The 12,867-nt window shown below is 41.0% G+C and overlaps 1 protein-coding gene across 1 annotated transcript in view; it reads left to right on the top strand.

Annotated features, from left to right (window-relative positions):
* RABEP2 (rabaptin, RAB GTPase binding effector protein 2) overlaps positions 1-5,214 on the top strand; it is a 305,401-nt gene extending 300,187 nt beyond the window's left edge. The window contains exon 13 of the mRNA XM_086932395.1: positions 3,448-5,214. Coding sequence (XP_086788521.1) covers positions 3,448-3,549 — 102 coding nt within the window. The 3' untranslated portion in view covers positions 3,550-5,214. The remainder of the gene's footprint in view (positions 1-3,447) is intronic.
* Positions 5,215-12,867: the final 7,653 nt, after the last annotated feature.

A 12,867-nucleotide genomic window follows, 5' to 3' on the forward strand; every position in this document is an offset into this window, starting at 1 on the left:
TTCCGTCCTCCAGGACTTCCTGGTGTGAGTATTGGTTCGCAGACCCACCACCGGGGTTGGTATTGCTGGGGTATCTATTCTAAGGTAAGGAATCTAATACTAACGTGTTTCTTTCAGATGAACAAGTTACTTACCTTCGGTAACGATATATCTGTAAGAAACAGTAGTTAGTATTAGATTCCTTACCGCCCCACCCATCCTCCCGGTTCTGCGAACTGATACCTAGGGTTAAGGTTATTCCCCCTTTCAGGGCCCTAGTTTCTTGGCACCAGTGTTGGTTCTAGCATGGCTCTGCGTATCTGGCGCGGAAAAGCTGTGGCTAAGAACTGACGTCAGCGCGCATGGGCGGCGTCTAAGTACTCCGCCGTCATTCCGGCGCAGACGACGCCGACGACGGACGCGGAGCCGGAGACGACGCCTAACGACGCACAGGAGTATTGCTACGCAAAAATTTCCGGATCCAGTCTGACGCCTGGGGATATTCTAAGGTAAGGAATCTAATACTAACTACTGTTTCTTACAGATATATCGTTACCGAAGGTAAGTAACTTGTTTGTTGATGCTAGGAGGTCACAGTATGAGTATTAAGCTTTATAAATATAAAAAATGAATTTAAAATCACTTATTATTTAAATAATTGTTTTCATATTTTTTTAAAATAATAAAACCAATCCTTTTGGATAATTCCACATATGAAACGCAAGCTGCATCTCTTGCCTATCATATTTAGCCACATGCATTCATAAGCCTAAGCACAGAAGCCTAACTTGAAACATGAAACATTTTGCGCCACTTTTTTAAAGGACAAATATTTAACATCAGAACCACGAATATGCTTATATAAAAAGGCTTTAAGAAAGGAAATCCTAACTTTAAATGTTTTCCTGTTATCCAAAATAATGAACCTGATTTTTGTAACTTTTTAAAACAGCAGTCTGAAATGCAGGGTCTTACACCATGTTTCCACTTAGCTGAGTCAACAGCCCTGTCTCTCTGTGACCTACAATCAAACCAGCTGCTGCTCAGGGGCAGTTAAAACACAGCTGTTGGAAAGCTTTTTTTAGTGTTGAAATGTAAGATCTGTGACAGTCTATTTAAAACTGAGGCATTTCAATGCATGTTCTATAATATGTGTTTTAGTTCAGAAAACATTTACTTAGATGATGTGTTTGCCTGTTTATATCTTACACAATGTATCTAAGGAAAATTTAGTAACATTTTATAATTGTTTATTTATTGCAAAACACACCATTTCGTCTTTGAGGCCTATTTTATTCCTTTTCATTGTGAATTCTAATTTTATCTTTTAAGCATTGGCAGTTTGTACATGTGCATAGTTGCTTGCTCTATAAATTTAATAGTAACATGCAGTTATTTAGCATATCATATGGTTCATTTCTGGATTTTTATAAAATTTTTATTTACTATTAATTAAATGCCTTTTTGCATAACAGCAAGAAAACACAAACACATTGAGCTCATTCCAGACATAAACAGAAGGGGTCATACACTCAGAACACATGATACAGCGCACTTAAGGCTAGCAATCCTTACACAAAGAGCACAGTCGCTATTTACTCACAGAAGTATCACTAATGGGAAAACCAAAAACCACATAGACATTTAAACACATGATTAACCCACAGATCAACACTTAGGACAGAAACAAAGGACAGCCCACAGTCTGTACTTAAACCAAACCATTTGTAAATACTAGTTGTAATTCATATTTACAAGAAGAGCTTCTCAATAGTATTCCAAAAGACTGCAAAAAAAACAGCCCAACAGACTGTTTCATTTTCAAGTAGCCAAAATACACTCAATTGACTAACTTTGGCTGACAGAACACCAAAAAATCGCTCTGCATATCCCCATTTTTAAAAGTGTGCAGAAAAGGATCTGTGTTTGTATTATTGTCATATTTTAATTCCATTGGGGTAGAGAGTCACCAAGGAAGAAATATGTTTTTTTATACCTAAACCTATTTAGGTATTCCCTCAGGGGAGCCGGCTAATTCACTTCACATCTCACTATGGTACCTCCAAAAAGAAATACATTCTTCGATGTGTGCTTGAAACAGGCATGCCAAAAATATTGCAACATATGCAAATAGTATAACCAAAGTAGCACTTAAGGTACTCTTGTACTGTGTGTCGTTCAAATCAATTCAAAACAGAGAAAATTCTGCTCATTACCTGCCTACATAAATTGCAATTTATATATTACATACAAATACAAATATTGGCCAATCATACAAATCGAAAGCCACAGTAAGCGTTACTAAACTACCTTACCAATCCAAGGCATCAAAAACCAACAGCAAGTGCCGCAGAACGACTCTTACTAATCAAATGGTGTCCAAATTCTAACTGCCAAGTTCTGAATTACCTAACTGGTCGTTTTTAGAATACTCATGCCAAAAAGGTTCTCAGTCAGGAGTGGTAAACATCATGTGGAGAATCCAAATCAGGAAGACCAGAAATATACTGGGCTGCAGAGACAGAGAATCCCCAGAATCTCCGTGCACAGAGTACTTCCTTAGTAGAGTCCTGTCCTCCTCAGTAGATTTCTGTCTCCTGACAAGATCACTCCCTTAGATAGCCACTTCTCTGATGAGGTCCACGTTGGAGCGCAATTTGAAGAACATAGACACCTTCTCAGGGGTCTCACTGATACCTGGTCCTTTTAAACCAACAAAGAGGAAATTGGCACAGAAGCTGAAATATAAAAAGAATGCATTAATTCACCTCAGATGTCACCTCAGATGAGGGAGACTACGTCACGCAGAAGCCTTAGCAACTGAATGAGGCAGTCTAAGGAGTACAGAAAACTGGAGCCTTATATATACTTATGGGCAGTCCTGGCTCATTTAAGCATGCAAAATGAATAATATGGACATGCAAGATCTGCTTGCGCAACAAAGTGGGAGGAGCTAACAATTGCTAATTCTGGTGAACACATCCTGACATTTACAGACTAGAAACAGCTGCAAGGACAGCTGCAAGCTCAACTGAGCATGTGCGAAGGTGGAAGATGCTAAATATAGTTAGTTTCTAAGCAGATTACAAGAGCAGTCAACACTGAGGGAGGACAGAGCACATGGCAAACAAGATGGCTGCCCGAAATACAAAAGGGCTTTCAGCTCATGCTAATAAATCCCTGCAATATTAAAAAAAAACTAAAATCCTAGTAGTAATAGGTAATTGTTATCCCTTCGTGGTAGAGCTCTGGCTTTCTCATACTTGCTTAGCAAACATGGACACTGTGGGTCTTTTGTAATTAGCCAACGGTTCAACAATAAAATTGCTGAGTGGATAGATAAGGTAAAATGGGTGAAAGAAAATATTTAATCAAATTGTTGACTGAGAGACACTGTTTTGACCCTTTCTGTGTGAAGGATACAGAGTGCTAAGCCTGCCTCTTTAACACCTCCCTCTTTCCCTCAAGGTCAGCATGGAACAGATTCGACAAGCGAACAACCTGGAGCAGGTGAAGAGCATTGTGGATGGTGCTCGGCTCCGGGATGTGCGTGAGCTCCAGGACACATGAAAGACACTGGCGAGGCAGGACCTGCTGCAGCCACTGAGAGTCGGCGGCTTTGCCAAGGCACATGGATGGACAATCTGCTCTAATGAACATTAAGAAACTGCACTGTAGGAGGTGCTAATCCATAACGCACATATCAATGGATCCACTGCGATGGCTTGTATAAAATGGGAGGGGCAAACGTGCAAAGAGTGTAGGGGAAATGCATGGGGTATAAAAGTGCAAGGACACTAAGGGAGTTGGGAAAAATGGCACTGGAGTAAGGGAGACATAGGCTAATTGTTTAGTGGAGGGTTGTGTCCTAAGAGGTGTTACAAGGGAGAGGGGTTGGGTGATAGGGGTTTAAACAGTCAATAGACACCTGGCTCATAGCAGGATGCATTGATTTGATAGGTTAGAGAAACACAGTAATAAGAGTGTGGTAGAAAACAGTTTTATGGTAACAAGGTAGTGGCACTGAATCAACCGGAAGAGAGGAGGAATTGCTCTCCTTCTCGTGTTGGCAAAATGTTTAAATGCCCTTTATTTTGAGATTTACAAAGGTTGTGAATGGCGCATGTGACCTCTGGCATAACTGTAATCACGATGCTCAGGATCTATAGCCTAAAAAATGTGTGTAAACCCAATCAATTGAGCATATTTGAATTTGGAAGCAGTCATATTTTTCTAGAGTCCCTCTCTAATCATGGACAGAAGAAATAATTATCTGGGGTTGACAGGATACCTCCTGAGAAGTGCAAGAGAGACATTCATTAACTGACAGGGTCTGTTTTGCAACCAAGCACTGAGGGGTGCCCCTCACTGGGAATGCAGAGACCATTTTACTGATTGAGCTAATAACCAGACCAAGGGCTTCAAGAGCTTCCATCTGTGAAGATTATGGGGAGAGTTCAACTTAATAAAAGCTCATGACTCATTAGGTTGTTGGAGCCCTCTGAGAGAAGCACAACAGTCTCCATTTTAAAAATCAGGTTGGTGACCCAGTTGGTGACTTAAGAGGCTCTTCTGCGAGGATAGAGATCGAAGTGTCCTAATAGCTCTAGACAACTCCAATGAATGAAGCAAGCTGAACATACATATTGGAGTCAAAGCTAATAAAGGGCTTCATAAAGCACATGTGAAATACCCATTGTACAAGCTTCTAATGACTCAACCAGGGAGGGCTTGTAGATTCCACTCTGAGAGCAGCAGTGGAAGCTTCTGCCCTACTGACAGTGCCCTTGTGTCATTAGGGACGTTGGAGACTCCATACCATATGAATTAGTGAGGGAGGACTCTCATACAAGATCTCCAATGCACTATACCGTTTGTCGATGAAAGAATGGCACAGATCAAAAAATTCTGTGTTCATCTCTGGGTGCCTTCTTGTAGCAGTTATCTGCCTTCCTGATACTTGCACTATAACGAAGCCCACAGCATTATTGAAGGGACAAAAGAATCTGCTTGATCAAGGCACAGATCTGAAAAGATTACTTTGACACTTTGGAGCGATATCTCCACCATCTTGACATTACACATACTTGAAGCCAACCAGGAGATTTCCCTCTAAGAGCTTAGGGAGATAGATTGTTAGAAGTATTCAGATAAGTTAAGAAAGGGGATGTAGGTTTTGTGTTTCATGCTGCTTTTTTACTCCAAAGAAATAATTAAAAGATAACTTCTGGAAAATACTGTTGCATAATCTGTCTTTTAGTTCCTAAAGTAATTAATCTCCTTCACACAGGTCATCCACTCCTTCACCAGAAACTTGGATCATGCAACAACCTAGTAATGTATGAGCCTTATCTTGCACCTTCGTCCACTATTAAGTGCAAACCCCAATACTACTTAGCACTGGTGTGAGCATGTTTATTAAGCCCAAACCCCAATACTACTTCGCACTGTTTGTGAGCATGTTTACATGGCTCTTATACATTGAAGCCTAGAAATGAAATTCCCGGACTCACATTTCCTCTTTCAAACTGCTTTAATTTTGTATTTCTGCATAGTTTCAACTTGTGAAAGGTCAGGGTTATCAGTGTTAGTCATCAAGCCTTTGAAAATACAATTTTTCTATGGACATCTCCCTCAGGATGCACTTTGATGAACAGCCCAAGTGTGTTGTGACTGAAAATCAGAGTTGTATGTCTATAGAAGACGTAATTAAACAGCACCCTTAAAATATATGCAGAGACTGCCTTTTTCTGATTAATAGGAGCCGCAGGTTGGTATTCCACACCGCTTAAATACTAGCTGGGATTCAGCGTTTTATTTGACTACATGACTTGTGGTAATGCTTTATATAAAAGTGGGTGGATTCATTTTAAACTTAATCACTGGTGAAATGTGACAACAAATCTGAATTGTCATTTTCCTTAAACTGTTATTAAAGAATGTTAAAGTTGGCAAGCAAAGTTGAACTACTGTCATATGCTGGTCATTAAGGGGATGCAGAACTTTAATTACCACTTCAAATGTGTTGACCGTGTCATCAGATTGTGAAAATATCCAGTTCTCTATTGCACTTACTCCTTCAATTACTTTTGTGGGGATCCTTCTATATCGCCCTCCGAGAGCTGTGGGACAATTTTGCAACTCACTGCTTGAAGCGGTGGTAAGTCTGGCCAGCACCGCTTCTAATTTCAATCTCCTGGGGGACTTCAATTTTCATCTTGATAACCCCCAGGATGTAATTTCTAACGATCTTGCCCACGATTTGGCAGCATGTGAGATGTTTCTAAAAATCCATCAAGCTACTCATATTTAAGGGCACCTTTTGGATAAAATGTTCTCAAACTTTATAGAACTAAAAGGGAAAGAGCCTGTTCCCATTTCCTGGTCGGACCATTTTGTAGTCCCTATTGTATAGCAACAACCTTCCTCCCATTTGTTCTAAAATACAAAAAAAATGGTTCAAATAGTATGCCATGGTTCACACCGAGTTTCGCAAATTAAAACAGGGGTGCAAAAGACTTGAAAGAGAATGAAGGAAAGACTGATCAATAGACAAAATACGCAACTATAGGGCCTCTATTAACTCCTATAAAGTTGCACTCAAATTAGCACAGGCAGTCTACTATGAAGCAAAAATCTTATCCTCCTCTAATGCTGCCAAAGAAGTATTTAAAATAGTAAAGAGAATTATGAAAGCCCCAGTACCCCCAACGGCTCCTGACTCCACGGGACGCCGCTGTGAGGAGCTAGCGGATTTCTTCTCCACTAAAATTTGGGTTATACTCCATCTCTTCCCACCAGTTAATAATGAGCATTTTCACATACAGCATGGAACAGAATCCCAGAAGAATTCCCCCACGCTTGAATTTTACACCCTCTCACAGAGGAACTTATTCACCCTATCCTTAACATGACTAAGAGTGTCTCTCCATTGGACCCTGCTCCTTTTAACATTCTTAAATCTGCCTTGCCCGTCATAATCGCTCCCATAGTAAATCTAGCCAACTCCTCTCTAGAACAGGGTTTAGTGCCTCAGGATTGGAAGATTGCTATGGTAAAAGCATTACTAAAAAAAACATCTGGACCCCTGGAGATTGGTCTAATTATTGTCCTATATCCCTTCTCCCGGGTATTGGTAAGGTAGCAGAGAGACATGTGAACCGTCAACTCTCTGCTTATCTTGAAACTTTTAAACTACTCCATCACTCCCAGGCGGGCTACCGTCCAGGGCAGGGCACGGAGACTCACTAGTGGCAGTGGTGGAGGAATCCAGAACGATCTTGGATTCCGGAGGGTCTGTAGCCATTATCCTCCTAGACCACAGTGCGTCCCTTGATATGGTAAATCACCATCTCCTTCTATTACGGCTCAAAAAACTAGGAGTGACAGGTACAGCCCTCTCGTGGCTGGAATCATTCCTCCAAGAAAGATACTTTCAGGTATTTGAAGGTAATACCTATTCACACCCACGCCCCTTACAATTTGGGGTTCCTCAGGGCTCCTCCCTGAGCCCCACGCTTTTCAACATTTATATGTCCCTGCTGGCTGAAATAGTAGCACCTTTTGGAATACAACTCGTTAGCTATGCCGACAATACACAGCTCATTGCTGCATTGGACCAGGCAGCACCAGCCCCCACAAACCTGAGCTCATGCCTTAAAAAAGTTGGATGAGTCAGTCCCACCTTAAACTCAATGGCGACAAGACTGAGCTCGCGCTGCTGGGTCATCAGGCAACCTTCGACCCATGTACTCTGTGGCCGACATGTATGGGACCGGCCCCAATTCCGAAAAAGGAAGTAAAGAGTCTGGGCTTCTGGCTTGACCATGAGCTCACTTTTAGAGCCCAAGCCAAAAAAACAGCAGCCACCTGTTTTGGTCTGCTGATGTCAATCCGAAAAATACTGCCCCTATTACCAGAGAATTCTGAAAAGATCTTAGTCCAGACCCTCATTCTATCAAGGCTGGACTATGGTGTTGCTCTTTATTTAGGAGCTCCTGCCTCAGTTATTCATAAACTGCAGGTAGTACAGAACTCAGCAGCACGACTCCTCAAGGTCACTAACAACCGCTCCTCAGCCAAACCATCCTTAAAAACACTACACTGGCTCCCCATACAAGATCGAATTCATTTTAAAGCTTTGCATTGTTCATAGAAATTTTCAGGGCAAAGGTCGACCTATTTTTACGAACCTTGTTAAACACTACAAAGCCACCAGGACCCCTCGTTCTAACACCCTTCTTCTAGCAGAGGTCCCCAGAATTAAGAAGGCTCGTACAGGAGGTTGTCTCTTTTCATATAATGCATCAAAGCTCTGGAACTTCTTGCCTCCTTCCATCCGCCAGGAAACCAATCATCTGGCGTTTCGCAGGCAATTGAAGACATGGCTTTTCCCATAATTCCATCTGCTCCCTATATTAAGTCAGCAGCGCTGGGATGCTTTCGGGTAGCCATGCGCTATATAAGAGCCAATTCAATTCAATATGTCACGTCTTTTTATGACCACATCAGGGACATTACAAATGCCACCACGTGTGACAGCAATGAAGACATTGCATATGAATATGATCATGAACACTGAAAAGAACCTATTCCTACATAACTTGGGGTAATGCACTATATAAAGTGGGTGGATTCATTTTAAAGTTCATCACTGGTGAAATGTAACAACAAATATGAATTGTCAATGTCCTTAATCTGTTATTAAAGAATGTTAAACTTGGCAAGCAAAGTTGAACTACTGTCATCTGCTGGTCATTAAGGGGATGCAGAACTTTAATTACCACTTCAAACATGTTGACATTGTCATTACATGTCACGTCTTTTTATGCAGCATCAGGGATATTACAAATGCCACAACGTGTGACAGCATTGAAGACATTGCATATGAATATGATCATGAACCCTCAAAAGAACCTATTCACAAAAATAATTTTTGAATGTGTAAAGAATTGATCTTGTAGTTCTCTTTTACATATCCTTATATGCCTTGGTCCCTAAACTTCTGCAATGCTTAGGGACCATTCATAAACAATTAGTATAAATGGAAAGGACAGTTCCCTCTTTCCACTTTTATTAATAAGGAGCCTTACGTTTCTGGGGCAATACACAAAGTCTATGTAAAGGAGTACTTCCGGTTGTACTATTTCCTGTAATCTTACATACTTCTGTGAACAAACCCCCATGTATCACTACTAATTGCATATGTAAAAGCATAATGCTACTTCTGCGATATCTTGCATGTAACATGGTTTTTAAATGCATATATTTATTTCACTAAACGACCAAAACCTATCATGACCTCTCCAACACTGTTCATTCATAAAAAATATATTTTCTGAGTAATATAATGTGCTCGTCATGCTTTACAAAGTACAAATATTTAAATTCTCAAAGTTATACTGTTCCGAAAGCTTTGTCGAAAAAGCGTAACAAAATTAAAAAAAACCTTTTTTTAACTGAAGATATTTTTTTGTCATTTGTTTGTCTGTATTATATTGGGTTTTGTAACTGACAACAGGTGTAAGCAAGTTTGAATGTGAAGCCATCACCTCTCTGTTCGACCCCTGCCTATTTAACAAGGTATTGCAACCTTAGATCACTTTTGCTATGGTCATTCTGTGTACCATGGTCATAACTTACTAGGGCCAGATGTACGAACATTTGTGTTTCCAATTACCAAATAGATAATTTTTGGATCGCTATTTTGTAATCCCAGACACTAATGTACTAAAGTGTGTAGTAGCTTAGTGACTTTCAGCCTTCAAAGTACGTTATTTGGTTGTTATAGCCATCAAAGTATCCAAAGATAAAAAATACACATATATATCATTGTGAAATAATCACATAAAACAGAAAGAGTAAGATTTTTTCTTAATGTAGTTGCTAATGCTAATAATGCAAAAAGAGACTACTCGTAAGCATCCATAGGCTGTTCTTTATAGGTCTGGTCAAGCGTTGTATTCATATGCTTGTTCAGAGATTTTTTGGCTAAACAAGTTTAATCAATCAAGACTTTATTTCGCATTTAAAATCAAATGGGGGCGGAAGGGGAGTGGTAGGGAGAGGGTAGGGTTGGGTAGGGTGTTGGGGTTTTGAATGGGAGGGTAGCACGGTGAGGTTAAAAAGGGGAAAAAAACCTAGATAGGGACAAATCACAGCACAAGAAGGAAATTATGTTTGATTTAAAGTTAACTTGTATTAGGAGTCTTAAGAGAATGCACTTCAGTCTGGAATGTCAACAAAAACTTCAATGGCTCGTAGTATTAAAATATGCTCCTTAAATGTGTCTGGTCTCAACAATGTGAAAAAAAGAAACAAGGTCGCTTCGGAAATTCGTTATATTCGACCGGATATTTTATGCCTTCTGGAGACACATCTAGCATGGAGCAATCGCTCTTTAGTAGGAGATCTGGGATATTCGCTAATTTGTGCTTCTCAACAGACCTCCATGACTCGAGGAGTGATGATATTATCAAAGCCACGATTATGTACAACAATTCGTACTTTAACGGACAAATGGGGTAGATGGGATGTAGCTGAGGTAAAGATTAACTCTTCTCGTATAGTCAAAGATTTATTGCATAATTAATTAAAATTATTACAAAATTCACATGATAAAATAACAGTACAAGATTATAAAAAATGTCTGCGGTTATGGCTTCTTGATCTTAATAAAATTGAAAACAGTACAATTAAAAACAACTTCCACGAGCACTCCGCAGACCGTCTCAGAGTCTCTGTTCGTGATCCCTGTTTGGGTCCCTGGGGTAAAGGTATCCCCGATGGCCCTCCGCATCAATGTTCCCCCTGCTCAAATTGTTCTAAGGATTTTCTCACCTCTGCCATGAATTTGACACCTCGGCATGCCAGGATTGTGGATGAACCTCGCAGCCAACTTGTAACTGCGTGTCTGCAGGAGCGAATGTTTAGCTCATTAAAAGTAGATATCGGATATCGCCGTCGCTGTCCTGTCAGTGCTGGGCATACACAGAAAAGGTGGGTTGGGGTTTCAGTTTTGTACCCACAGAGTCAACAATGCTCCGTCTGGTGGGAGTGTTTCCAGGATGGAAGTAAGTCCTTCGAGACATGCATGCCCATCCGATAGGCTGTGAATGCTTTTTTTAGGTAACCACTAAAGTGACGGGTCCAAGTTTCTGCTCCGACCCCTGCCTCCTGTTGGAGTCTTGCCCTTAGGTTTAGGTCCTTTATGATTCCCCAAAAGTCTTGGCTATTGGGATGTTTTCCCGCGATTAGGAGTTTGTTCCAGATTGTTTCTTTATACGAAAACTTTGCGACCCTCAGGGCCTTTCTGTAGATGCTCCTAGCTACCTTCAGGTTGGATTTATTTATCACGGACCCAGATGTTCTTTGGCTAGCAAGTGCTCGGACTTCCTTAGCAACCTTTCTTTTTTTTTATCTTAGATCCGAGTTGAACCAAGACTCCTTCTTGCAGTTAGTGATTCCCTGGTTCCCTGACCTTGCTGGGAACTTTTGCAGTAGGACCAGAATCATTTGCTCCCAGTTGGGTACTCGATCTTCCTCTTTTGGGGCCCTAGGTCGGCCTTCCAGGCTTTGACGGTGTCCTCAATTCTGCCCAACCCTTCTCCACGCCATTTTAATTTTTTTAGATTAAACTTTGAAGCGTGGAATAGGAGAGAGCTCATTCTAAGTGGGATGAAAGATATGCAAGAGGTTTTAATGTTGTGAAAGAGTTAATAATGGTCCAACTATGCCGACATTTTGCAAGTGACTTTTTATCCTCAAAAAAGGATTTCCTTTTTGCTGCCGCATTGGCTAATCTGCTTAGGGTTGATTTATCTATCCCCGATTTCCAGGCTAATTCCAACTCCAGCTTTTCCAAACAGAATTTCAGGTGGTTCCCCCAGGTGTTCGGGGTTTTGTTCTCCGCCCGGTTTTTGATTTCCTCCCAGCTCAGCCTGTCCATTGGGTCAGGATCTGCAGATCGAAGTTTGTGACCGAGTTTCACAAAGCCGCTCATGCTCTGGAAACTTTGATTTTGCAGTCCGAATTCGAGCCAGACTTGGGATGCTGAGGCGGATTTAGGGAGATTGAAGACCGCTTTATAGATTTTAATCTGTAGGTCGTTTAAAAGATCGGTCTCCTTGCCGCACCAAGTAACTAGACCATAAGATAGGGTTGGCATGATTTGAGCTGCCATAACTTTTAATAGGTGCTTGTGATGTGGGCAGTACATTTTTGCTTTTAATGAACGATATGCAAATATTAGAGATGGAGCTTTTGCTTTTGTTGCTGCTTTATGTTCCTTATGATTTGCACCTTTTGATATTGTTATTTCCAGGTACTTGTATGACCCTAGTTCTTCCACAGGTCCCCCGTTTGCCATCCATTTATACTTTAGCTTCTGCGGATCAACTAGGCGGACCACTTTTGTTTTATCTTTATTTATTTCCAGCCTTTCCCGTTCCAGGTAAGTTGTTAGTTTATTTTTGGCTCTATGTAAGCCGATAGGTGTTTTTACTCAGCAATACTATGTCGTCTGCATATTGCAAAAAGGGTATTGGGTCGTTGGCCAAAGATGGAGGGTGCCTTTCTGCCGATTCCAGCGCGCTTGTGAGGTCGGAGAGAAAAAGGTTAAAAAGCGTAGGGGCTAATACGCAGCCTTGTTTTAGGCCTTGGTGCGTTGGGATGCTTGTGGTTGCACTGCCTCCATTACCCCGTTTCACTCTTGCCCAGGTGTTCTGATGCTTTTATTACTTGTAAAAGTTGGTTTGGCAAGCCCCAGTTCTTTCATTTTGCCCACAGGCGCTCTCTTTTGACCCGATCGAAAGCAGACTTGATATCGATAAAACAGGCATACAGCCGGGCTCCCGATTTCCATTAGGAGCGACAGACAAGTTAAATTTG

The sequence above is a fragment of the Lissotriton vulgaris genome, chromosome 7 (assembly GCF_964263255.1).
Source record: "Lissotriton vulgaris chromosome 7, aLisVul1.2, whole genome shotgun sequence".
NCBI lineage: Eukaryota > Metazoa > Chordata > Amphibia > Caudata > Salamandridae > Lissotriton > Lissotriton vulgaris.